Source organism: Neofelis nebulosa, chromosome 8 (genome assembly GCF_028018385.1).
Source record: "Neofelis nebulosa isolate mNeoNeb1 chromosome 8, mNeoNeb1.pri, whole genome shotgun sequence".
Classification (NCBI taxonomy): Eukaryota; Metazoa; Chordata; class Mammalia; order Carnivora; family Felidae; genus Neofelis; species Neofelis nebulosa.
In genome coordinates this window covers 118,030,480-118,058,197 of record NC_080789.1, presented here as the reverse complement: position 1 = coordinate 118,058,197, position 27,718 = coordinate 118,030,480, and the positions used below count along the sequence as shown (strand labels likewise).

Sequence of the window (27,718 nt, the reverse complement as noted above, 5' to 3'; positions counted from 1 at the left end):
TGGTATTTTAAAAACTTGAAAAAAAATACTTGTTTTATATTGATGAAAGAACATGTTTTTAAAAATCAGTACAAATTATAACACAAAAGTGCAGGTTTAAATAGTTTTGTGATAAAGGATTGATTTGAAGCTGTACATCGTATACACTTAATTCATTTACTAATTTTTCGTTGTTTTGCCTTTATTTCATATAAGAGTTGTGAGAAAAAGGTGAAGTTTTGGAGCCTGGGGGCTTGGACTAACAATCTATCCTACCTCCTTCCTGAGAGAAGTCTTGAAGCTTAGTGGTTAAGGGTGAGGAGTAGACCAGGATCAAACTCAGTCCTCAGACTGAGGAGCTGTGGCATTTCCCTTATTCCTCTAAACTGCTGTTTTCTCATGTGAAGCCTGGGGAAAAACTCCTTATCTCACTGTGTAGGATCAAATGAAATAATGAAAGTAGTTTACTTAGCCCAAACTACTTTATTCCTTGGCCCATAGTAAGTGTCCAGTAGAGTTAAATTTTTGTTGCCATCATTGATGTATAGTAGTAGTATTATTACTATTGCTCTTTTGGCCTGTGTGTTTACATTTCTTTTTAAAGTTGTGCCTCTTCCTGCCAGCTGTTTCTTGGCTTAGGCAGACAGAGGTATTAAGAAGGAGTTTGTTGATGTGACTATAGGATTCCTAGAAAAATCCCTGAACTCTTAATTGGGATATTGGGATAGATAAGAATCTGTTTCAATCGATGCTGTTTACTTTTTCCCTAGGCTCATGGATGTTAAGTAGGATGGGGCCCATTAGTCAACAGTAGGAGTTCCAAGGATCGCCAGAGTTTATGGCTTCCAGCTGTGGAAGGAACTGTCTTTGTACCCAGTGACCTGAAGCTTTGAGAGAGAAAGATTACCGTGCTTCTGGTTTACAGTGTTTACTCATCACATTATTCATCTGAGTGTTTGAAATTGTCTCTAGGAAATAGCAGTTCTTTTCTCTACGTGCTTTTGACTAACAGTAACTTTAGCTAAACATACATACCTTTTCCCTTTTGGTTTGAATTTAATTTTATTGGCAGCCAGGGTCATCTACCAGATAAAAAAGATAATCTAAGGGACAAGTGATAGACAGGATAGTGATGAAGAGCTGTAATTAGATTAGTAGTGCTCTTAGAAACTCATACAAGCAGGGCGCCTGGGTGGCGCAGTCGGTTAAGCGTCCGACTTCAGCCAGGTCACGATCTCGCGGTCCGTGAGTTCGAGCCCCGCGTCGGGCTCTGGGCTGATGGCTCAGAGCCTGGAGCCTGTTTCCGATTCTGTGTCTCCCTCTCTCTGTGCCCCTCCCCCGTTCATGCTCTGTCTCTCTCTGTCCCAAAAATAAATAAAAAACGTTGAAAAAAAAAATTTAAAAAAAAAAATAAAAAAAAAAAAATAAAAAAAAAAAAAAGAAACTCATACAAGCAGAGCCATATGAACAAATAAAAGGCTAAACTCATATTTTTATATTTCTAATATTTGGTAAAATTACTATAGTTCATGACTTCTTTTAGCTTGGTAACTAGAAAATTTGCTTTTTTCAATTTTTCTCCAGGTTACTTAGATATGTTTAGTACTTTACGTTCCTCTTGCCTGTATAGACAACATTCAAGAACTCTTAAAAGTATTTGTTCAGATCTTCAGTACTGGCCAGGTATGAAGCACCTGTATTTATTTTGAAAAACATAGTAGATTATTCAATGGATTCTGATTTGTCTTTCTTAATCATATTAATGTTTGTAAGCATTCATTTGTAGCTCACAATAAACTGATAGAGTGTTTGGAATCAGTTAATTTGGGTATGTCCAGTATTTTTAATCTGGAAAATACATAATAGCTGAATTTTTAATGTGAGTGATAAGTGCCACAATAAATCAACCTCTAGGGAACTTATCTACAGCTTTAAAATAATTAATAAGCACATTTGTTTACTTCCATATTTTTAAAATTTCATTTTCAAAATTGTTTCAATCCATTACAATGACAAAAAAATTTAATGAGGAAAAAGGGCAGCAGCAGAGGGGTTTCGTCCGTGGACCAGAAATTTGAGGACTTTCCATAGGGTATAAAATAGATGACCTCACATTGATAGCAAAATCAAATATGCATGTATTTATATTGATTTAATACCAGACACTAGTGGTTAAGTGTCAGGTGACAGTGATAATTATAAATAAAAACAACATATGTTACCTACCTTCATGGAACTTAGAATAGAGTGACACGAAATAGGTGTGTGCTGTTATTTCTAGTAGAACTTAGGAAAAACCTCAATTTCCAAGTCAGTAATTGTGGGCTCTGGGATGATTCATAAACAGTTGAATCGAAAGATTCCCCAAAATGGGCCAGTCCCAGAAAGGGCTTGCAACTTTTAGGCTATAATTGGCAAAATACACTTTTGTAATAAAGGGTGTGTGTGTGTGTGTGTGTGTGTGTGTGTGTGTGTGTGTAGAGAAGTCTGTCTCTGAAGATTGTGTTTGAGCATTGATGCCAAGGAGAGAAATAATGGACTTGAGTCATGCACTAAGGGTATCCTGCTCATTCATTAAAAGTCCATGTTTCATAGTATAAAGGCATTTACCACCTTGGTAGTTTTAAGAAAACCTCTATTTACAATCAGTACCAATCACTGTATTCCCTTTACAATTACAAATGGATCAGCAAGAATCTCCACATGTTTGAGGAAAACTTATAGCATGAAAGAGATACCAAGTAGGGCACAGAGACCAGTAATCCTCTGAAGAAATGGTTAATGCAAAAGACAGAAGAATACTTAAGAAGGATGATACATTTTTTAAATATTCATGGAAGACTTCTAAAAACTGAGCATGTATTAAAGTATGAAAAAATATCTTAATAAATTTTCAAAAAGTTAGTAACTCACAGGTCAGGTTCTCTGATCATATGATAAAATGGAAATCATATAACAGGATACCTTAAAAGTTCCTAAAACAAAATTTCCTAACTATGGAAATTTAAAAATACTTTTCTAAATGTCTTGTGGCTAAAGGGAAAGAAAAACAAATTATAGACAATTAGTAATGAACCACAAGGAAAATCAACATACCAAAATCTTTGAGTTGAAGACCTATTGATGCTGAGTGCATCGTATAATTTATTAGGAAATAAGAAAGATGGAAACTAAATTGATGAAGCAATCATTCTGAGAATTTCTTTAAATGAATGTGAGAAATTGAAAAGTATAAAACATGAAATGAATACAACATCCAGGGGGTTTTAATTAAATGAAGAACAAATTTAATTTGAGGGAAAAAAAAGAATGGTCTGATTAAAAACAATGAGAAAATAATGTTAGAAGTGAAAAGTGGTAACAGCCACAGATAATGAAGATTTTAAACTTTTAAGAGTGTGTATAAATAAAAATATGTTGAAAAAATATCCAAGTTATAAATTAGTAGTATTGACCCAAGAAAAAAGATAAGACAATAACTATAAAATTTGAAAGAGTATTTTTCAAATATAATCCCACTGCCCCAGAGGAGGTAGCCTCAGATGGTTTTATGGTTGTGTTCTGTTTTCCAGGATCAGCAGTTTCCTATTCTTTATAACTTTCTTAATAAAGAAAAAGGTAGAATAGGCTTCCCTGTTTATTCCACAAGATCACAGATACTAAAATGTTAGCACAAAAAAGAATCCAATAGATCGATTTCACTTAATAATATAAATACAGAAATCCTAAATAAAATCTGAAAAAGCAAGTACAGAAATTGCTATCAATATGATTGAGGAATACAAAAGTGATTCAGTATTAGGAAGTATGTTAATTTATCATGTTAATTGATTAGAGAAGAAAAACTATTATTTTAGTGTATGAAAAAGACATGTAATATATTTTAATTGTTACACTTCTAGAATGTTGTAGAAAGCTAGAATAGAAAGTAAGTTTAAGGAAAGGGCAAAATTTTGATTGTTTTTGCTTACCAGGTAAGATGCTTGCTTACTAGGAAACTTAAAATCACCTGAAAAGCTACTCTGGTATCATATGAGATAAATGTCTCAAAATCAAGATCTTATATTCTAGCAGTAGGTTTTATTTATAGTTTTCTTCAAACCCAGTAAATCTTTTATCCTGACAAGAAATATTCAACATAATGTACACATACATATGTATATATGTATGCCTGTGAAACTTTACTGAAGGAATCAAAGAGCTGAGTAAAATAAAATGAAAGAATGCCACAATCCTCTTTGAAAGGATTTTGTACTGTGACAGTTTTAATGTATGCCCAAATTTATTAATTAAGTGCAACCCCAATCAAAACCCTAAACACTTGCTATGAAAACCGAGAAGTTGATTTTAAACTTGGGCTTAGTAAAATGGGGTGCCTGGCTGGCTCAATCAGTAGAACATCCAACTTTTTTTTTTTTTTTTTTTTTTTTTTTAACATTTTTTATTTATTTTTGGGACAGAGAGAGACAGAGCATGAACGGGGGAGGGGCAGAGAGAGAGGGAGACACAGAATCGGAAACAGGCTCCAGGCTCCGAGCCATCAGCCCAGAGCCTGACGCGGGGCTCGAACTCACGGACCGCGAGATCGTGACCTGGCTGAAGTCGGACGCTTAACCGACTGCGCCACCCAGGCGCCCCTAGAACATCCAACTTTTGATCTTGGGGTCATGAGTTCAAGAGATCACTTATAAATAAATAAAATAAACAAACGTGGGCCTAAACAAAAGGGGAATCAGATCCCCCCCTGCTTTTTTTTTTTTTTTAAATAAGTTCCAAATAGGCAAAGATCTGAACAAAAGAATTAAAAATTAAGTCAGTAGATTCCTTTTAAAATCATAGTTCAGGGATGAGGCTCTCTAATCAAAACACAGTAACACAGTCCAGAAAACAAAAAATTAAAAGATAAGGCTACATTAACTTTATAAAGTGTTACATCAAAAGACAAAGACATTAAAATAAATATTTCAAATATACATGACCTCAAGTTACATGCATTCTTTTACAAATGAAAATGGGAAAGGTCATGAGTGATCAATTTGCTAAAGAAATAAAATATTCAATGAAAGAAAAAAATTGTTTCTAAGTTTTCCCCCATAATCTTAAATGCAGATTAAAACAAGACCCTACTTTTTGCTTATCACACTTGTACAAATTAAAAACATTTATATTAACCTGGGTTGCACAGGATGTGGAGAAAAGGATACTCCTATTCATTGGTGGGTATATAAATCCATAACAGCCTTCTAGAGAGCAATTTCTTAGTGTTAAATAATTCACACCTCACAGCTTCACATTAAGAATTTAGCCTACATTTGCTGAAAGATGATATGTACAAGAATTATAACTGCACCATTTTTAGCAATAAGAAAACAGGAAATAACTGTCCATAGTAGAAAAGTAGTAGAATATTCAAATTGCTATACACTGAAAATTAGAAGAATGTTAACAGCCATTAAATTGAATGCATTGTCTGACCTGTTCTGAAAAATGTCCATGATATAGTGTTAAGTGAAAGAAGACAAAAAATTATACACTATTTTTATAGAAAGAGCATATGTTAAAATACATACAAGTGTAGTCATGAAATTGTTGAGTGGTTACTTCTGGGAAGTGGGGTTGGGGTTTGAGGAATTAGACACTGACTTGTATTTGATACTCATCAGTGGGTTTTGTTTTTTTTTTTAACATTTTAAAACTCTCAAGAAATTGTAAACTTAACTTATAGATTAAACCCATTTTGATGACCTTAATTACTAGTATAGTGAAGCGTCAGGCAAAGAACTATGTTAAAAAATGAGATAGTAAACTAGGATACACAGGCTTGGTGTTAGTTTCAAATCTTAGGCATTTTCCTTATAAAATTTTACAATGAGATACTATTTAAAAATGTAAATGTAATACTATTCTGTTCAGTTTTCATACAGTCTCGGGGTTTTAAAACTTTGAAATCAAGAACACGGCGTCTACAGTCCACCTCTGAAAGATTGGCAGAAACACAGCATATAGCACCATCATTTGTAAAGGTAATTAGAACTCTTTTTTGTTGTTTGAAAAAGCAATACATTTCAAATTATTAAAATGAGAACCTTCATTATCTGATTTCTTTTATTGGCCAACTGATTTTCTAAAGGATTAATAACCTGTGTTAAGTCATTATACCTACATCTTTTCTGAGTGCCAGTCTTGTCTCTCCATTGGCCTGTTAGACATCTCCCTTTGTCCTTTTTCCTACCAACCTACACCTGCTTGTGTGTTCTCTGTGTTCATGAATAGCATCCACCCAAGCTAGAAACCTGATGATCAACTTTGATTTATTCATCTCTCTCCTCTCACGCCCATTAATCACTAAATTCCTATTGATCCAGCCTCTTAAATACTTCTTAGGTCTGTTTCTTTTCATCCCCAATTCCACTGCATAGATAGACTGTAACAATTTTTGCCCAAGTGACTCAAATATACACGTATTTAATCTCCTTGTCTTTAGTTTTGCTACCTTCAGTTTAGACTCCAGACTGCCACCCTCCCACCAATCTGTCTAAAATGTATTAATATAATAATTGTATTCCTCTGCTTTATTGTCAGATTCATGCCATAGTACACAGGGCATTTCATCTTTTGGCCCCTGCCTACTATTTTTCTGTTCTCATCTTTCATTATGGCATCCCCTCTGAACCTCTGTCCTGCTCCTCTCTTGCATTTTTAAGTCCTATTACACAAGGTTGCGTGTAGTTCTTAAGCACTGAAGGCTGTTATTTAATGACTCTGTCAACTTGTTTATGCTTTGTGTTGCCTGTGGTTTAGAAATCCTGTTTTCGGGGTGTTGGGTGGCTTAGTTGGTTAAGCGCCCAACTTTGGCTTGGGTCATGATCTCTTGGTTCGTGACCTTGAGCCCTGCACCGGGCTCATTGCCCTCAGGGCAGAGCCCACTTCAGATCCTCTGTTCCTCTTTCTCTCTACTCCCCGCCCCCAGTTTCTCAAAAGTAAAAATAAAATGTTAAAAAAAATTTAGAAATCCCGTTCTCTGTAATGCCTTTCCTGACTTCCTGAGGTAGCATTTATTTTACCAGACCTAGAACTTCTAACATAATAACAAAATGATTTCAAAAAATTGATTATTTGTGTATCTCTCCCCACTAGTCTGAGAACATTCAGATCATTCGTTATTTATCTTTACATTTTCAGAACTTCTATAAGGCCAAGTATATAAAAGATGCTCAGTAAACATTTAATAAATTGATGAGGTTTTTCCTCTGCTAGAGATAAAGGAGTGTGAACATCAAACCATTAGAACCCTAAATCCACCTGTGACCTATTTGTTGTTTTCACTGTAGTGTCCTTTTTTGTTTGTTTGTTTGTTTGTTTGTTTTTGGGAGTGAAGAGAGTGTGAGCAGGGGCAGAGAGAAAAGGAGACACAGAATCCGAAGCAGGCTCCAGGCTCCAAGCTGTCAGCACAGAGCCTGGCGCTGGGTTTGAACCCACAAACTGTGAGATCATGACCTGAGCTGAAGTTGACGTTTAACTGACTGAGCCACCCATGTGCCCCTCAGTATAGTGTTCTTACAGAGAGTTTCTTGACCTGAATTGATTGATGCAAGTGTAAGGTCCAAAGTTAGTTTTCTAGCCATTGATGAAGTAATTTATTGTTGAGTATTACTGTAATTCTTCACACAGACGGTAAAAATTAGAATTTCTAGACTCTTTGAATGAATATTTTTATGAGTTGTGATTATATTTTTGGAGTGTGTTATCTGTATAGTCAATCAATACTGATGTGTTGTTTGTGTATTTAGGGGTTCCTTTTGCGGGACAGAGGATCAGATGTTGAGAGTTTGGACAAACTCATGAAGACCAAAAATATACCCGAAGCTCACCAAGATGCGTTTAAAACTGGTTTCGCAGAGGGTTTTCTGAAAGCGCAAGCACTAACACAAAAAACCAATGGTAAGTTGATTTGACCCCATTCATATTTGGGTAGATACCTAAAAGGAAGTCATAGTCCTGTATTTAAGTAATTATAAATCTTTTTTCTAACAATTACCACTTTTTCACTGCTTATATTCTGTTATATTTGTAATGTAAGCTGTGTCAAAATGGAAATATCTGTGGACTCTTTGCCTTGTTTTGAGAACCTATGTCAAGGACAGAAGCCTGAGCGGCTTCTTGAGGTTTTGCTGACAGGGTGCTGAAAGGAAATCATGGCAGTTATACAAAAGCATGCCACGTTCCAAAACCTCATGTGATGAAATATGATTTCCATCAGTAACCTAATATTTGCCTTTTGTCAAGCTGTCCTTTCTCATTGATGTCATTTAAGGCTTTTTTTTTTTTTTTTCTCCTTCCAGATTCTCTAAGACGAACTCGTCTGATTCTCTTCGTTCTGTTGCTGTTTGGCATTTATGGACTCTTAAAAAACCCATTTTTATCTGGTAATGGCTCTGACTTTTTTTTAATCTTTTAAATACTTGAATTTTTTTTCCTTTTTTTGTAGTTAATATGCCTAAGACTTAGGAGTGAGAAAACATGTATAGTTCTAGTGTCTAGGCCCCTCGTTCCTATGAGTCAGCACTTCACAGATTGTGTCAATTTGAGATTGTTTCTTTTGTGTTGAAGTAGAAAAGTTTTAATCTGTTATGATTATATGCCATTTGCATTGTCAGAGGGCCTACCATATTTACATTGCTTTGTGGATTACAGGAAAAGTTCCTTTAGACACTGTACAAATTTCAACTTTGACTTGTTTTGGGAAAAGAATATTTTGTTAAAATTTTAAGGTTTATGTTATATCAAAAATGTTAGATTAACTTCTATTAGTGGTTAGTTTTCCACATTTTTAGAAAATTATACCTGTCCAATTATAAAATTTAAAAAACATGTATTAGAATTTTATAATCACAATACAAATGAAATAGTTCTTTATTTCAAAGACAATAAATTTATGAAAAATTACATATTATTAAACATCAGTTTAAATGAGTCCCATATTTTCTGGTGTTGCCAAGTCTAAAATGAAATGTCAGTTGTAAGTGGTTCTGCTTGCTTTTTCAACTATTCAGTTTTTACCCTGTATTCTCTGTGTTCTTTATGTTTGATTACCTTGAGAGAAAAAACTGATGTACAGTTAAGAATATTAGTTGACCTGGATCAGGAATTCATCCCAGGACTTACATGTAACCCCAGATATTTTAAGTTTTTTGTGGCATCAAACCTGAGATGAGATTTTAACATCCAGGAGTATTCTTTTTATATCTAGAGTCACCTTCTCTTATCTCCTTGTTTTCAAAACAGAACCATTACAGGGACACTAGGTGATAACGGAAGAGTAGGAAAAGGTCTGATTATTCCTTTATGTTTCTTAATTTCTTTTTTTTCCCCTTAATTTCTTATGTTAAGTAAAACATATATTAAAATATGAAGTGCATTGCCGTTGAGTAATTAATTTCTTACAAGGTTCAAGTGGATTCAACTACAAATTTATTTGCCTTATTTATTAAGTCCATCTATATAGATTCTTTTTTTAAAAAACTGTATTTACTTAGCATGCATGCATGGGCGTGCAGATGTGGGGGAGAGGCAGAGAGAGTGAAGGAGAATCCCAAGCAGGTCCTGTGCTGTCAGCACAGAGCCAGACCCAGTGCTTGAACCAGTGAACCTTGAGATTATGACCTAAGTTGAAACCAGGAGTTGGATGCTGAAGTGACTGGGCCACCCAGACACCCCATAGATTTTTTATTTCAATGTTTATGTTTTAATTTTAGAGAGAGAGAGAGAGAGTGTGAGTGAGTCGGGGAGGGGCAGAGAGAGAGGGAGAGAGAATCCGAAGCAGGCTCCTCAGTGTCATCACAGAGCCCAATGTGGGGCTTGAACTCAGAAACTGTGAGATCATGGCCTGAGGCAAAGTCAGACGCTTAACCAACTGAGCCACCCAGGCGCCCCGGACCCCACAGATTCTTAAATAAACAATTTAGTGGCTAAAACTATTAGTGTCTATTCTAGAATTTCTATATTACATTTACTCTTACGACTCATATATTCTTGATATGTTAAGTGTTCTCTCGTTAACTGTATTTTTACCTACTGACTTTTTTGCATCTAAATTTCTTTTTAAAATTTTTTTTTTTAATGTTTATTTTTGAGACAGAGAGAGACAGAGCATGAACAGGGGAGGGTCAGAGAGAGGGAGACACAGAATCTGAAACAGGCTCCAGGCTCTGAGCTGTCAGCACAGAGCCCAACGCGGGGCTCGAACTCGTGGACCGCGAGATCACAACCTGAGCCGAAGTCGGCCGCTTAATCGACTGAGCCACCCAGGCGCCCTAAATTTCTGTCTTAAAGACAATATTTTCGTCTTCTTCTGAGGAAATTAGAAATTACTTTTTACTCATTTATATGTTTAGTATGAAAGCTTAACCAAGGGGGAGAGGTTTAAGAAAGCTTTGTAATAAATAGTTCCTTATAGTTGATCTTACGTATTTTACTGTTCTTCCAAACTTTCACTGTTTTTTTAAAATTATTAGTAGTATTTTTAAAGTTTATTTCAAGAGAGAGAGAGAATCAGCAGAGAAGGGTTGGGGGAGGGTTGGACAGAGGATCCGAAGCTCTGCACTGACAGCAGAGAGCCTGAAGTGGGGCTCAAACCCATGAACTGTGAGATCATGACCTGGGCAAAAGTCCGACGCTTAACTGACTGAGCCGCCCACGCACGCCTCACTGTGTTTCTTATACTTGATGGTGTCATTAATGATCTATCATCCGAGGGCAAGTAACAGTTGCCAGAGGAAGGAGGCTTCATCAAAAGTGAAATAATCTCTTTTAAGGTTCGCCCTTCTTAAAAAAAATGCTAGTGCCAGTTTTTAATGCTAGGTTTAAGGCAGTGTATTCATGGTGTACATCTCTGACCAGTTGTAGCAGGATAATTTAATGTTAAAAATGCAAACTTTTGGGCCTTTTACTAAATCTGCAAATCAGAAGTTCTGGGCCATGGTCTGGGAACTTGCATTAACACCTTTCTCAAGTGACTTTTATGCACAGTGGAGTTTGAAAATGATTGGTTTAAATCTCTGTTATGAGATATTATAGGAGAAGAGGGAAATACTATTTCATTTTAATTAGAAGGTACAAAGATAGTTTAATGAGGGTCATTGATTCCTTGAACACGGCCTAGAAATCCAGTAGACCTAGTTTCTGTACTTCACTGTGAATTAATGAATGTGAATTTAGATGTAATTTTTCTGGGCTTTCTTAAATATGAAAAACAAGGTGGTTGGAATTTTATAAATCTATCAGAGATATAAGCATTTCTTCTCTTCTCTTTAGTCCGCTTCCGGACAACAACAGGGCTTGATTCTGCAGTAGATCCTGTCCAGATGAAAAATGTCACCTTTGAACACGTTAAAGGAGTAAGTTAAGTTTACTTTGCTTTCGTCGAATATTATCTAATTATGTAGGGCCAATATTTGAGTTAAAGGTGTAAAATAGAAAATACATGTATATTGGTCTCTACCTCCAGTTCCAAGCACTAAAACTGTTGCAATTTCCTACGTGACAAGAGTACTAGGTGCATTTTGGGTTCTACAGTTTGGTCTTTGACCCCGATTTCTGACACAGGGCTTCTCAATCCCTAGGAATTTCTTGGGTGATAGCACTGTTTTTTTGTACTGAGGCAACTCTGAGTGGGCTCCTGGGTGGGGACTGGCTATTAGAAAAGACCAAGCCATGATTAGAACTTAGATATTGGGATAAAAGAAATAAAACAGATCTTTCCCTTTATGGATTTTAATTCTAACAGAAATTGGACAATGATATGGCATATAAGGAAATTATAATAGAGTATGTTCAAAAGTGAAGTGTTACGGGAAAATATAGAGCAGGGTAAAGGAGATCGGGAGTTCTGAGAGAAAAGTCACAATTTTAAATGGTGATATTCAGTGTATGATTGAGAAGTTGACACTTGAGTGAACATTTAAGGAAGATAAAGTAAACCATGGATTTTTTTTTTTTTTTTTTTTTTAAAGATATTAAGTAATCTTTACACCCAACGTGGGGCTTGAACTAAGAACCCTGAGATCAGGAGTCTCATCCTCAGGGGCTCCTGAGTGGCTCAGTTGGTTGAGCATCTGACTCTTGAGTTTGGCTCATGTCATGATGTCACAGGCTCATGGGATTGAGTCCTGTGTCAGTCTCCGTACTGAGCGTGGAGCCTGCTTACGATTCTCTCCCTCTGCCCCTCTTGTGTTCTCTGTTTCCAAAATAAAATAAAAATAAAAATACAACATAAATTCATTAAGCCCCTCTAGTGATATTTGGAATATTCTTTATTAACAACAACAACAGAAAAGAGTCGCATGCTCTACCAACTGAGCCACCCAGGTGCCCCTAAACCATGCGTATATTTGAGCAAAGAACGTTTCTAGCCAGAGGAACATAGAGAGCAAGGACCCTGAAGAGCTAATGTGCCTGGCTTGGTTGTTGACCAATGAAAAAGCCACTTGTAATATGTAATAGAATGAGAGCTCTTCCCCTTTCCATACTCTGTTCCCCATTTAAGCATAAATATTTTTCACCTACTCAAATATTAGGGAATAAAGTATCAGAAGTCACTATGCTGCCTTTATACCAAGTAGTCCTTCCCTTCCCTTTGTGATTTAAACAGCTGTGAATTCTGCTGGAATTGTGGAAAGGGAATAATTGAGGAGGAGGCTGGGGCAGTGAGTATTTGAAAACTTGACTCCTTAGCGCAGAGGGCCCTTCTCATTTTGTTTAAGGTGTGCAGAGAGCTGAGAGCCTGCATGATATTGAACCTGTGTTGAGGTTATGGTCAGCAAGGCATTTAGTATATGAATAACTTTGAATATTTAAAAATTTTATTTTAATAAAGAACCAAATCTCTTTTTATACGTATACCAAATCTCTTTTTATACATACTTCATTACTTAATATACCACACTTCTTTTGACAAACTTTGAATATTTAAAAATTTTATTTTAATAAAGAACCAAATCTCTTTTTATACATATTTCATTACTTAATGTACCACACTTCTTTTGGAATGAGTCCATTTCTGATTACAAAGCTAAAGAAGACATGCTGATAATATTAGAAATGGAACATCACAAGGGGCTCCTGAGAGGCTCAGTCCGTTGAGCATCCAACTGTGATGTCAGCTGAGGTCATGATCTCACGGGTTCATGGGCTCAAGCCCCACACTGGGCTCTGTGCTGACAGTGTGAAGCCTTCTTGAGACTGACTCTCTCTCTCTCTCTCTCTCTCTCTCTCTCTCTCTGCCTCTCCCCCTGCTCTTATGCTCACACTTTCTCCCAAAATAAATAACATTAAAAAAAAAATGGGGACATCACAGAGTTTTCAGATTGTCAGAGAGTTTTCCGTGGTAATATTAACAAATACTATAATTATTGCTACAATGTTATATTGCTGTCATTGCTATCAAATCTAGATTTATATGTAGATATATATAAATGTTTAAAGGTATCTATAAATGTTATATGTATATTATATATTATTGCTATTGTTATATATTACATATATGTTATGTGTTATTGCCATAATGTTATATTGCTGTTATTGCTATCAAATCTAAATTTATATGTAGATACATATAACTGTTTATAGATATCTATAAATGTTATATATATATATATGTTATAATTTATACCATTTACCATAATAGGTATACCATTAGGTGGTACCTGTGGTCAGTTTTACAAAGTCTTTTTGTTTTGTTTTTTACATTGATTTACGTATTTATTTCGAGAGAGAGAAAGAGAGGGTGAGTGTGCGAGCTGGGGAGGAGCAGAGAGAGAGAGAATCCCTAGCAGGCTCCACACTGCCAGCACATTGCCCAAGATGAGGGTCTCAAACCCATGAACCGTAAGATCATGACCTGAGCCAAAACAAGAGTTGGACGCTTAACTGACTGAGCCACCTAGGTGCCCCCGTTTTACCAAGTCTTAAAGAGCTAGTATAGGAATATCATTTCCTTGCTTAGATTTGTTTGTGTAGGAATAATATTATATATAGCTGCCATAAAAATACTAATAACAGCTTTTATAACTCCATTCATTGTCTTGATCCCCCTAAACTCTATTTTCCTATATAGATTTTATATATCTCAGTTGAGAATTCTCTTGCCACAGAGTCTGGGGAGAGAAATTTTAATTTGAGTAGTAGGTGACATCTAATCTGTTTTCTTTTTTCCTACAATTCAAAGTTATCCATTACCTTGACCAAATGTATTTTGGTCTTGTTTTAGTATATGAATAACTTTGAATATTTAAAAATTTTATTTTACTAAAGAACCAAATCTCTTTTTAAACATAAATTTTATTGAAGCTTAGCATTCACACAGACCTACACAAATCATGAATTTATACCTTAATAAATTCCCATACAGTGAACTCATAATTATCAGCACCCAGCTCAAGAAATAGAATATTAGCAGAAAGTTCCTAGTGTTCCTTTCTTACCACTCTAAGGATAATCATTGTTCTGTTTAATAACATATATTAGTTTCCCTGCTTTTGAATTTCATATGGACATGTATAATACGTGTAGTGTATGTGGCTTTTTTCACCCACCATGATGTTTATGAGATCCATCCATGTTTTTAAATGGAGTTGTAGTTCATTTCATCCCCATTGCATAGTATCCTGTGAATATCACAGTACTGTTTATTTATTCAACATTAGGTGGACATTGAGTTGTGCCTAGTTTTCACCTAAATAGTGCCATTGTGAATATTCTCTGCATGTTTCTTGGTGAGCATATATAACACATGTCTCCTGGGCTTAGGAGTGGACAGAGCTTTGCTTTTAACCATTAACTTCATAAACAGTATATTTTCATAATTTAATTGAAATAACTTTTAAAGACCATTTTTAGCCTAAAAAAAAAAAAAAAAACCTCTTTGCTCTTGATTTCTTCCTAGAAACAGTCCTAGGAAAGTATGTAGAAATCTAAGATAATCATGACTTTAATTCTAGATTTTCATAATGCCCTTTGGCCCAGAGATATTTCATGTTTTAGTACACTTTTTTTCAGGTAGTTTCTTTTATTTTATTATTTTTTTTTTTATTGTTCCTTTGCTGGTTTTTTTTTTTTAATATATGAAATTTTTTGTCAAATTGGTTTCCATACAACACCCAGTGCTCATCCCAAAAGGTGCCCTCCTCAATGCCCATCACCCATCCTCCCCTCCCTCCCACCACCCATCAACCCTCAGTTTGTTCTCAATTCATAAGAGTCTCTTATGCTTTGACTCCCTCCCATTCTAACCTCTCTCTCTTTTTTTTTTTCTTCCCCTCCCCCATGGGTTTCTGTCAAGTTTCAAAGGATCCACATAAGAGTGAAAACATATGGTATCTGTCTTTCTCTGTATGGCTTATTTCACTTAGCATCACACTTTCCAGTTCCATCCACTTTGCTACAAAGGGCCATATTTCATTCTTTCTCATTGCCACGTAGTACTCCATTGGGTATATAAACCACAATTTCTCCATTCATCAGTTGATGGACATTTAGGCTTTTTCCACAATTTGGTTATTGTTGAGAGTGCTGCTATAAACATTGGGGTACAAATGCCCCTATGCATCAGTACTCCTGTATCCCTTGGGTAAATTCCTAGCAGTGCTATTGCTGGGTCATAGGGTAGGTCTATTTTTAATTTTTTGAGGAACCTCCACACTGTTTTCCAGAGTGGCTACACCAGTTTGCATTCCCACCAACAGTGCAAGTGGGTTCCCATTTCTCCACATCCTCTCCAGCATCTATAGTCTCCTGATTTGTTCATTTTGGCCACTCTGACTGGCGTGAGGTGATATCTGAGTGTGGTTTTGATTTGTATTTCCCTGAAGAGGAGCGATGTTGAGCATCTTTTCATGTGTCTGTTGGCCAGGTAGTTTCTTTTAAACCCTAATGTACTTGAGTTTTTTCTTCTCATTGAGAGCTATTATTTAAAGTTGTCTAACGTAGGGTTGCAAATTGGCTGCGAATATATTATTTGGACAGTGTAATTTAAAATAAATATGGGGGGGGTGGCACCTGGGTGGCTCAGTCAGTTAAGTGTCTGACTTTGGCTCAGATCATGATCTCATGATTCGTGAGTTCTGGCCCCGTGTTGAGCTCTGTGCTCATGGCTCAGAGCCTGGAGCCTGCTTCAGATTCTGTGTCTCCCTCTCTCACTGCCCTTCCCCTGCTTGCAGTCTGTGTCTGTCTCTCTCAAAAATAAACAAACATTAAAAAATAAAATAAAATATAATAAATATAGGGGCGCCTGGGTGGCTCATTTGGTTAAGCATGCAACTTTTGATTTTGGGTGAGGTCATGACCTCACAATTCGTGAGATCGAGCCCTCCCCCAGGTTCTTGTGCTGACAGTGTGGAGTCTGCTTGGGATTCTCTCTCTCCCTCTTGCTCTGCCCTTCTTCCACTTGCACTTTCTTTCTCAAAATAAATAAACATTAAAAAATTTATAAAAATTAAAAAAATAAAATACCTAAAAGAGTACCTACACAATTGCATTTTTTTAAATTGTTTTTTGTGGGTTTTTTTCGTTTGTTTTTGTGTTTTTAAGAGAGAGAGATTGCACAGGCGGTGTGGAGTACAGGGGAGAGGGAGAGAGAGAGAATCTCAAGCAGGCTCCAAGCTCCGGGTGGAGCCCTGATATAGGGGCTCGACTTCATAACCCTGAGATCCTGACCTGAGCCAAAATCAATGACTTGTACGCTTAACTGGTTGAGCCACCCTGGTGCCCCGCAAATACATTTTTTCATTTAAATGGATATTTAATATCTTTAATGATGTCTTTTTTATTTTTCCTTGAAAAATTAAAGTCTGGAGCATGAGTTCTGTACTCCTTTGTAGAACCAAGTTGTGATTATTTGCCCTCTGTAAGGGTCTGTTGCTTTCCAGACCCTTTTTCAGTATACTGCTTTTTCAGTATATTGCCACCACTGTCGTTTTCATTTGGTCTTCTGAGCTCATCTTTAATATTATTCTGGCTCACAGGTATTTGCATTTGTTACTCATAGTTGTATGCTACCTGATTTCTGATAGGCAGCTTCCTTATATCAGTTTTTTTAAAGTTGAGCTAATGTTCTACTTGACATATTTGTTGACCAGATTGGGCTTTACGCCTGCTAGGAATCTCAATTCTTACATAATTTTTTATATTTTGAGGATGAAATACTCTAAATTTTTTCGGCCACAACCATTTACAAAACAATATCTGTATACTATAGCTTAATTTTAGTCACTGTCCTTTGGCATTTGTTGGGAACTAAATCATTTATAATCTAGTAGTAACTCCTTATAATGAAAATAATCTCATAATGAATCCTAAATCATTGTTATAACTTAAACACAGGCTTCCTTGTCATTGATGTACATTAAGTTACATAGTTTGCCCTGGAAGCTTGTAATCAGTTCCAAAGTTCTGGATTTGAAACTTGCTAGGGGAACCTTTCTATTTACAACAAATGCCACTGACACATTTAACTAGAATTTTGAATATAAGTGCTTGTTAACTGGAGGGAGCACTATTTCTTGAAAAGGTAGGAAATTGAGAATGGTTTTGTTGGGATACGTAAAGAAATGCATAATGGGGGGTGCCTGGGTGGCTCCATTGGGTAAGCATCTGACTCTTGACTTTGGCTCAGGGCATGATCTCTCCGTTCTTGGCATTGAGCCCTACGTTGGGCTCTGTGCTGACAGTGCTGAGCCTGCTTGGGATTCTCTCTCTCCTCTCTGCCCTTCCCCGCTCACACATACGCTGTCTCTCAGATAAACAAACTTACAAAGGAGACTGCATAATTGGCAAAAAGAGTCAGGTGAAAACCCCTTTGTTTTTGCATTTATAAGGGGGCCTTCTTGTGTGCTTCTTTCCCTGAAATAAAGAGAAAGCCAAGTTAACTTCCAGTTACATTTACTACTTTCGAAGAGGCAACCTTGATAATCCATTATTTAGAATTGTTTGGTAAATTGTGTCACTTTAGGTGGAAGAAGCTAAACAAGAATTACAGGAGGTGGTTGAATTCTTGAAAAATCCACAAAAATTTACTGTGCTTGGAGGTAAACTTCCAAAAGGTAAGATATCTTCCCTTTACCATGACTTGACATCAAAAATACTGTCATCCATTGCTAATTTAATTTTTATCAGATTTAAATGCCTAAAGTTTAATTCTTAATTGCTGTTTTAGAAATAAGTCTTCATTCTAAACATAACATTGTATAACCTTTTTTGGGAGGAAGGGGATTTTGAGTTTTGTTATAATTGCAAACTTTAAGTTGTAAGAACAGTACAGAGAACTCCCTGTACTCTTAACCAGACTCAACAGTTTTTTAGCACTTTGTCCCATTTGCTCATTCACTTTCTTCACATAAATGTATTTTTTTAATTATTTGAGAGTAAGTTATAGGTATCATGCTCCTTTAACCCCAAATACCTATTACATATTTCTTTAAAATAAGGATATTCTATTATATAACTCCAATATAGTTCTTAAAATCAGGAAATTTAACTTGGTTCCAAAACTATTATGAAATTCACAGTTATATTCAAATTTCAGCATTTCTCTTACTAATATCCTTCGTAGTAAGGTCCTCCCATCACCCTCACCGACCCAAGTTAGGACCTGATCCAGGTTTACACATAACATTTCGATTTTTCTTTAATCTGAAAAAATTCTTCAGCCTTTTATTGTAGGAGTGAGTATGGATCTTTTATGACCTTACAAATAGTACACACTACTTTGTAGAATGTTCCTCTCTGATGTTTTCCCACAGTTAATATAATTTAATGACTGTTGTGATTTTTAATAAGAAGTACATATTTAGTCTTAATCCCATTTCTTACAATTTCCTAGTGTTGAGAGCAACACTGTGAGGTGACTTTTAGAACCCACCTAAGGTTAGGAGCTGGTTGCCAATAGAATCAACCATGTGATTACACAGCTGAAACCTCACTCTCACCCTCCTGACTGCTTGGGAGGGGAGAGTGGCTGGAGGTTGAATCAGTCATGCATGTCTAATGAGGCCTCCATAAAAACCCAAAAGGATAGGGTTCAGAGAGCTTCCAGGTTGGTAAATGTGGAGATGTGGGAAGAGGGGCATATCTAGAGAGGGCATAGAAGCTCAACAATCCCTTTCCTTTTCCTTGCCCTATGCACCTCTTCCATCTGACCGACTGTTCCTGAGTTGTATCCTTTTATAAGAAACCAGTAATCTAGTAAGTACAGTGTTGTTTCTCTGAGTTCTGTGAGCCATCTTAGCAAATTAATCAAATCCAAGGAAGAGATCATTGGAACCTCCTATCTAGAGCCTGTTGGTCAGAAGCCTAGGTAACAGCCTGGTCTTGCAGTTGATATAGGAAGGGATAGAGGTAGAGGCAGTCTTTTGGGACCAAGGCCTTAACTTGCAGTATTTGATGCTATGTCCAGGTAGTTCATGTCAGAATAGAGTTGAATTGTAGGACACCCAGGTGGTGTTGGAGAATTGCTTGTTTGTGTGAGGGAAAAACCATAGGCTAAAATTGGGTACAAAATTGTAATGACTTAATGGTGTCCTTATATTATACAGTTGTACTATAATCATTTATATTGAACTTTTATTTTTTTTATTTTTATTTATTAAAAAAAATTTTTTTTTTAACGTTTATTTATTTTTGAGACAGAGAGAGACAGAGCATGAATGGGGGAGGGTCAGAGAGAGAGGGAGACACAGAATCTGAAACAGGCTCCAGGCTCTGAGTTGTCAGCACAGAGCCCGACGCAGGGCTCGAACTCACGGACTGTGAGATCATGACCTGAGCCGAAGTCGGACACCCAACCGACTGAGCCACCCAGGCGCCCCTATATTGAACTTTTAAATGGTTCTGGTGTTTTGCTGTTAAAATGAGCACATTGGGGGCTGGGCAAAGTCGGTGAAGGGGAAGGGAGAGAGCTTCCAGCTGTAGAATAAATAAGTCAGAGGAATAAAAGGCCCAGCATAGGAAGTATAGTCAGTGATACTGTAATAATAGTGTTGCATGGCGACAGAAGGTAACTACACTTGTGGTGAGCATAGCATAATGTGTAAACTTATCAAATCACTATGTTGTATACCTGAAACGAAGGTAACTGTGTGTCAGCTCTACTCACATAAAAATTTTTAATTATGATAATAAAATCAGTGCTGTGGTGATCATCTTAACGTCTCAAGGCTTTGCCCACATGCTTAATTAACTCCTTAGAATGCATTGGAGATTTGCTCATGTGTTATTTATTCATTATGCTAGATTCCAATTCTAGAAATGGAATTGGTGAATTAAAGGAGACACTGCTATTTACATTTGGTTTTGTGCTACGCACTGTCTCTACTGAGAATGTTCAGAAGTATCTAAAACTGTTTCCATGAGTCTGCTAATTTAGGATTCATTTATTAAGTCAATATTATAACATCATAAAGAGCATGTTTAAAACCATAAAATAGTGACACTTTTCTTATACAATATCAAAGGATATTGTATAAAATTGTGGGAAAATTCTCAGGTACCAAAATATATTCTATAAGAAATTGATACAGTGAGGAGTTAAACCAGTTAGGAATAACATGGCAACACAAGGGGACAGTCTGAAGGGTATTTTTCAGCTTTCCTTTAAAAGGGTGTTTTATGGGATGCCTAGGTGGCTCAGTCGGTTGAGCGTCTGACTTCGGCTCAGGTCATGATATCGTGGTCTGTGGGTTTGAGCCCCGTGTCGGGCTCTGAGCTGACAGCCCAGAGCCTGGAGCCTACTTTGGATTCTGTGTCTCCCTCTTTCTCTGCCCCTCCCCCGCTCATTTCTGTCTCTCTCTCTCTGTCAAAAATAAATAAATATTTAAAAAAAATTTTTTTAAAGAGTGTTTTATGTTAAAATATAGCATTAATATAATTTTGTTGCCTGTTTAAATATATTCTGAAAAGTGAAAAGTTGTGGAAACTAAAGAATTCTGTTATTTCAACTTAGAAGAACTTACTGCTGTTATGAAAATTTTCAAACATATAAAAAAGTTACAAAGCTGTAGAGATTAACTACTTTACATCTAAAGCCTTTGGTATGCATCACCTAAGACCAAGCACATTATCCTAAATAAAGAGAGTAATTTATCCTACCAAATAAAACTAAATACTATTTCCTTGATATCTGGTACTCCAGGTTTTTTTGAAATTTTCCTCAAATGTCTCTAGAATTTCTTAAGTATGTTTTTTACGGAAGATCATCAAGTCAAGGGTTCATGTATTATGTTTCGTTGTTTAATCTCTTAATCTGTTTTGATGTGACTTTTGTTTAGTGATAAATAAGTTTATGTTCCTTTCTCTCAAGATTCTGACTTGTTGAGGACCGATAGATAAGCAGTATTTAAATGATAGAGGGAAACTAGTTCTGGAGAAGATCCTGAAGTTGAATCATTATTTAAAGACATGTTTTGCTTTGTTTCAAAATACTGGTCATGTGTCTTCAACCTCCAAACTGTATACATTAATTATTAACTATTTGTTTTATAGGTTCACATTAGGGTTTTGTTTTTGGTTTTGTTTTTTTTTAATTTGAATCATTCTCACTTATTTTTTCTTTTAGGAATTCTTTTAGTTGGACCCCCAGGGACAGGAAAGACACTTCTTGCTCGAGCTGTGGCTGGAGAAGCTGATGTTCCTTTTTATTATGCTTCTGGATCAGAATTTGATGAGATGTTTGTGGGTGTGGGAGCCAGCCGTATAAGAAATCTATTTAGTACGTTTTAACGTATCTTTCATACGATACCAAATTTTCTTAATTTTAGGGGAAGAGGGCTTCTTAACCCTTTCTTGGCTGTGTGATTATGATTGATAGCTGACCTAGCCATTGTGGGGGTCAGGTTTTAGGTACTTTAATGTGTGAGCTAAAACAGAACTGTACTTTTCCTCCAAAGAGAAGAGCCAGGAGAGGTGTTTGACGAGGTTGGGGGCTATTGTAAAGCTGGGTTTTTTGTTGTTGTCCTATTCATTTTATTTGTTAATCTGATAGTATGTAATTAAAGAATAATTGGCCTCAAATCTGATTGTATATGGTTTGTGCAGTTGGAAGAGTGAATACTCAGTTGTTTGTGTTGTATATTATTGTATATGATACAGTTTTTTTGAGGCTACTCTTCTTAAATCAGTTTTGAAAGAAAGAAAGAGACCTCCTTTTGTGTTGTGTCTCCCAAATGAATGTCTTTTGTTGGCTTTTGACAACCTTACAGGTTTTTCATATTTATATGACTTTGTTCAAAAAGTATTGATTTCATTAAACTTATTGGAATCTCTTTTGTTTTCCTAGGGGAAGCAAAAGCAAATGCTCCCTGTGTTATATTTATTGATGAATTAGATTCTGTTGGTGGGAAGCGAATCGAGTCGCCAATGCATCCATATTCAAGGCAGACTATAAATCAACTTCTTGCTGAAATGGATGGGTAATTGAATCTTCCTCTGTCTTTGGAATATGGTGATATATTTGATAACATTCGAGAAATTGGAAAAAATGTAGACAACACAGTAGTCCCTAGTGCAAGAAGGCCAGACAAGCTTCATTCTCTGTATTGTGTTGTGTCCATAACTAATTGATGTATCAACTGTTCTTAATTGATGACCTCTACACCTTTTTCATTAATTGTAGTGTGACAGGAAAGTACTGACAATAGTAGTCTCTTTGGAGATGTAAAGGGATTGTAGACTGGTTTCTACACAATTTGTGACTAGCTTCTAATGTTGTTGCAGATTAAAAGTTTGTATCAATTTTTATAATCTAAAAAGCAAGAGGTGGGGTTGCTTTGAAAGAAGTATGAACATCTTAAAACCATATAAGGCAGTTTGGAACCAAATAGGAAGTCTAGGAGCAAATCATTTGAATTGGTAAACTTGAGAATAATTTTTCACAAATAAGTCAGGTACACAAATAAGCCTTTGTGAAGATCTGTAATCGTAGGTGACTTTGTGATTTATTTTTAGCAGTTTTATTGAAGTATTCTGGCCCAATAACATTTGTTTTTTTCAAAAAATAATAAAGATGTCATATCACCTGGGTGTAAACAAGATCACTCCCTTTTCTTTGCTGTTACTAAAATTAATGATAAACAGTTTTGTGTAGAGCATTTCTATATGTGTACTCTTTTAATTTTCAGTGAAAAGGTACTTTTGTTTCTTTTTTGATAGTTTTAAGCCCAATGAAGGAGTTATCATCATAGGAGCCACAAATTTCCCAGAGGCATTAGATAAGTAAGTGTGAAAAGACTTCTTTGGTAACTAATGATCATACTAGAACATGGATGAACTTTAAAAGAGAGGGAAGCCCATCACAAAACATCACATATGGTTTCATTTGTATGAAATGTCTCAAATAAACAAATCCATAGCAACAGAAAGGAAATTAGTGGTTGCCAGAGTGTGGGAAGAATGGGGAGTGACTGTTGGTGACTGTGGGGTTTCTTTTGGGGTAGGGGAATAAAAATATTTATTATTTACTAATTTATTATTTAATAACTCAAATGAGAGTGTTGATAGCTGCACAACTCTGAATATATGAAAAACCATGGGATTATCTACTTTAAATTCTGTGATATGCTAATTATATCTCAGTAGAGCTGTTTAAAGAATCTTTTGACAAACTTTATATCACAAAATTTTAGGCTGGTGCAGAAAATTATAAAATGAAACTTACAGTTTTAAATTTTTATTGTACTTATAGAAGTTACTCTTGTTTTCTTTCTTAATATGTTGATTTTTGAGAGAGAGAGAGCGAGTGAGCACAGGGGAGGGGCAGAGAGAGAGAGGGAGAGAGAGAATTCCAAGCAGGCTCAGCACTGTCAGCTCAGAGCCCAACGTGGGGCTTGAACTCAAGAACAGTGAGGTCATTACTTGAGCTGAAATCAATAGTAGGATGCTCAGTGGACTGAGCCACCCAGGTGCCCCTGAGTTACTCATATTTTTCTTAAGTTTACTGATTTTTGAGAAGCAGAGGTGAGGGGAGAATTGGCAAAGGGGCAGAGAAAGAAAGGGAGACACACAATCTAAAGCAGGCTCCAGGCTCAAAACTGTCAGTGCAGAGCCCAACACGGGCCTCAAACCCATAAACCAGGAGATCATGACCTGATTCCTTGGTTGACTGACTTGCATGTTTTTGTTTGAGGGTTGTGTGCTATCTATCTGTATCAAACCTTGTTCTGCCTTCTGGTTATTGAAACTGTTTGGGAGGCATGTTTTTAAATTTTTTTAATGTTTTATTTATTTAAAAATTTTTTTTGTTTAGTTTTGAGAGAGAGAGATAGAGTACAAGTGGGGAAAGGACAGAGAGATACACACACACAGAATCTGAAGCAGGCTCCAGGCTCTGAGCTGTCGGCACAGAGCCTGACCTGGGGCCTGAACCTGAGAACTGGGAGATCACAACTTGAGCCGAAGTTGGGCGCTCAATTGACTGAGCCGCCCAGGCACCCCAATGTTTTATTTATTTATTTATTTATTTACTTACTTACTTACTTATTTACTTGTTTATTTAGTTAAAAAATTTTTAATGTTTATTTGAGAGAGAGAAGGGGAGAGAGAGTGAGAGAGAGAGTGGGGGAGGGGCAGAGAGAGAGGGAGACACAGAATCTGAAGCAGGCTCCAGGCTCTGAGCTGTCAGCACAGAGCCTGACGTGGGACCCGAACCCACAAACTGGGAGATCATGACTTGAACCAAAGTTGAACACTCAACTGACTGAGCTGCACAAGTGCCCCTAATATTTTATTTATTTATTTGTTTGTTTATTAAAAATTTTTTTAATGTTTATTTTAGTGAGAGAGAGAAGGAGAGAGATACACAGAGTGTGAGTGGAGGAGGGGCAGAGAGAGAGGGAGACACAGAATCTGAAGCAGGCTCCAGGTTCTAAGCTGTCAGCACAGCTCCCAACGGAGTGCTCAAACTTGTGAACCACAAGATCATGACCTGAGCCAAAGTCAGACGCTTAACCGACTAAGCCACCCAGGTGTCCCTTGATCCCTGTTTTAAAAGGAGTTGTATGCATATTTATGCTCAAAACTCCAATCTAAGGTGAAATAGGTGATGGGGATTAAGGAGTACATTTGTCGTGATGAACACTGGGTAATATGGAATTGTCCAATCACTATACTGTACACCTGAAACTAATTTAACACTGCATATTAAGTATGGTGGGATTAAAATGAAAAACCTCAAATCTCCAGTCTAACTTCAGTTGCCATTATCTTTCCATCTTGTCTTTAGAGTGTCAGTCATACTTAATTGGACCTTCATCATAGTCAGATTATTAATTTATATTTTCTTTTTATATTCTCCTTTTAGTGCCTTAATACGTCCTGGTCGTTTTGACATGCAAGTTACAGTTCCAAGACCAGATGTAAAAGGTCGAACAGAAATTTTGAAATGGTATCTCAATAAAATAAAGTTTGATCAGTGTAAGTCTGATTCCATTAACACCAACTTTACTATTCTGTCTATAAAAAATGGTAATATTTCATTCCACCCTGTTTGTGGTCCTTACTTGATAGATGTCTCCAAAGACCAGTTTGTTTTACGTGTCCTTTTTCCTCTCCATTTGTATGTCCTTTTTAAAGTTTATTTATTAATTGTATATACAAGAGATTCTATCATTTGAATCCTGATTCTAAAGGAAGTTTTCTTCCAAGTGTTCAGATACGTAATACTTGAAGATAAATGTATGTATAAATACTTTGGGGATGAATGTAAAATATGAAATACTAGGAAGCATATATAATCACTTTGGGGCCAACAGAGGCAAACTGTAAAACAAAACACAAGAAAATATTATGGACTCAAATAATAAACACAGCTGTCACGCCGTACTATTTTCAAAGATAGGTGAATAAATTTCTTAAACCAAATATGTTTCCTATAATAAGGAGAGCTTTTATAAATGTACATATAATACTATATATGTATAAAATATTTAAAGATGAAATTCAGAAAATAAAAACAATATTTTATCTTTGAGTATACTTTATCAGTTTGTGGTTAGGCTAGTAACAATTTAGGTCATAATTTGAAGGTTTATAAATCATGTCTGGCAACTCTGCATTTCTTTGTTTTTCACAAAGTTATTTAAATTTAAGAACTTTTGTGATTTGTCCCGTTGGCAATATTAATAGTATATTTAGTGGCAGTTTGGGCTTTTTTCCTCTAGAATTTAATAAAGTGAATTTATTTGGTAGTTGCAGTGAGATAAATATTTTAAGTTCCAGTTGAGGATAGCTTTTGTCTTTTGGAATATGAGTTGTTTGTGAAGAGCTCTTTTGGAATTTCAATGTTGTCTTCTATTTTCATAGCTGTTGATCCAGAAATCATAGCTCGAGGTACTGTTGGCTTTTCTGGAGCAGAGTTGGAGAATCTTGTGAACCAGGCTGCATTAAAGGCAGCTGTTGATGGAAAAGAAATGGTTACCATGAAGGAGCTAGAGTTTTCCAAAGATAAAATTCTAATGGGTAGGTTTTCTCTGTCTCTCTCTCCCTCTCTCTTTTTCTTTTCCTGTCTTACCCTGTTCATTATGTTAGAGAATAAATTCTTCTTTTTGAGAAAAAGGTTATAAAAAAGAAAGGTACAGGAGCAAGAAAATATATACTCAAAAATAGCCATACAATTGGGCCTCTTAAGAACAAATACAGTTTATATGATTATACTGTTTGGGGGCATGGGTGTCATGTGTTTTCTCTTATCTGATAGTGCTGCTAAAAGAGTAACTTAACTGGGGCGCCTTCCTGGCTCAGTCAGTTAGGTGTCTAACTCCTGATTTTGGCTCTGGTCATGATCTCACAGTTTGTGAAATGAAACCCCGCGTTGGGCTCTGCCCTGAGAGCACAGAGCCTGCTTGGGACTCTCTCTCTCCCTCTCTGCCCCTACCCTGCTCACACAGACCTGATCTTTCTCTCTCTCAAAGTAAATAACCTTTAAATAAATACTAATTTTACTAATTTTCAGTATTTGATTTTAAATCTTGGTTGAGTTCAAAACAGGTTAGTTAGGACATTCCTGTTAAAATTTACATTTACTTTCTAGAATTAAACTTCCCTTGTTGATAGTAAGGATTAAGATGATAGCTCTTACAATTTTGTTTGTCACTTGGAAAGTTGTTGTTTAAAATATTCATTTAATTATATTAAGTCATGTTACACCAAGAATTACTTAAAGGCAAATGGGTTTTAGTTGTCTAATTATACCTTCCTAATGGAGTGAATTAATTAAAATTTTATCCTTAGGGCCTGAACGTAGGAGCGTGGAAATTGATAACAAAAACAAAACCATCACAGCATATCATGAATCTGGTCATGCTATTATTGCATATTACACTAAAGATGCAATGCCAATAAACAAAGCTACAATCATGCCACGAGGCCCAACGCTTGGACACGTAAGTATCTTGTGGCGTTTGTTTGTTTGTTTGTTTGTTTGTTTGTTTGTTTGTTTTCCTTTCAAATAGCACTCTCCAAAAGCTGATGAAGGGAATTGTTGATGAAAATAATTTAAAAGAAAATTCAACTAATTCCCAAGTTTGTGGATCACTTTCTTCTGAAACATTCTGACAACAAAGGAGTGACAACAAAGGATCATTCTTAAATATGTCTTTGTGCTCTTCCCTCCACAGAGAAACTGTGTTGGCGGTTCAAGAGTTTTTCTAAGGTTTTTCTCATTGAGTACACGTTTCATTCTCATCTCTTTCTAATGAAA

The 27,718-nt window shown here is 36.1% G+C and overlaps 1 protein-coding gene across 1 annotated transcript in view; it reads left to right on the top strand.

Moving 5' to 3' along the window:
• The window catches only part of YME1L1 (YME1 like 1 ATPase), a 50,411-nt gene that overhangs the window by 17,551 nt on the left and 5,142 nt on the right, over window positions 1-27,718 (top strand). Inside the window, exons 4-15 of the mRNA XM_058681634.1 lie at window positions 1,564-1,662; window positions 5,893-6,002; window positions 7,770-7,920; window positions 8,322-8,405; window positions 11,293-11,375; window positions 17,984-18,074; window positions 21,584-21,736; window positions 22,304-22,436; window positions 23,176-23,238; window positions 25,322-25,434; window positions 26,323-26,478; window positions 27,250-27,401. Coding sequence (XP_058537617.1) covers window positions 1,564-1,662; window positions 5,893-6,002; window positions 7,770-7,920; window positions 8,322-8,405; window positions 11,293-11,375; window positions 17,984-18,074; window positions 21,584-21,736; window positions 22,304-22,436; window positions 23,176-23,238; window positions 25,322-25,434; window positions 26,323-26,478; window positions 27,250-27,401 — 1,388 coding nt within the window. The remainder of the gene's footprint in view (window positions 1-1,563; window positions 1,663-5,892; window positions 6,003-7,769; window positions 7,921-8,321; window positions 8,406-11,292; window positions 11,376-17,983; window positions 18,075-21,583; window positions 21,737-22,303; window positions 22,437-23,175; window positions 23,239-25,321; window positions 25,435-26,322; window positions 26,479-27,249; window positions 27,402-27,718) is intronic.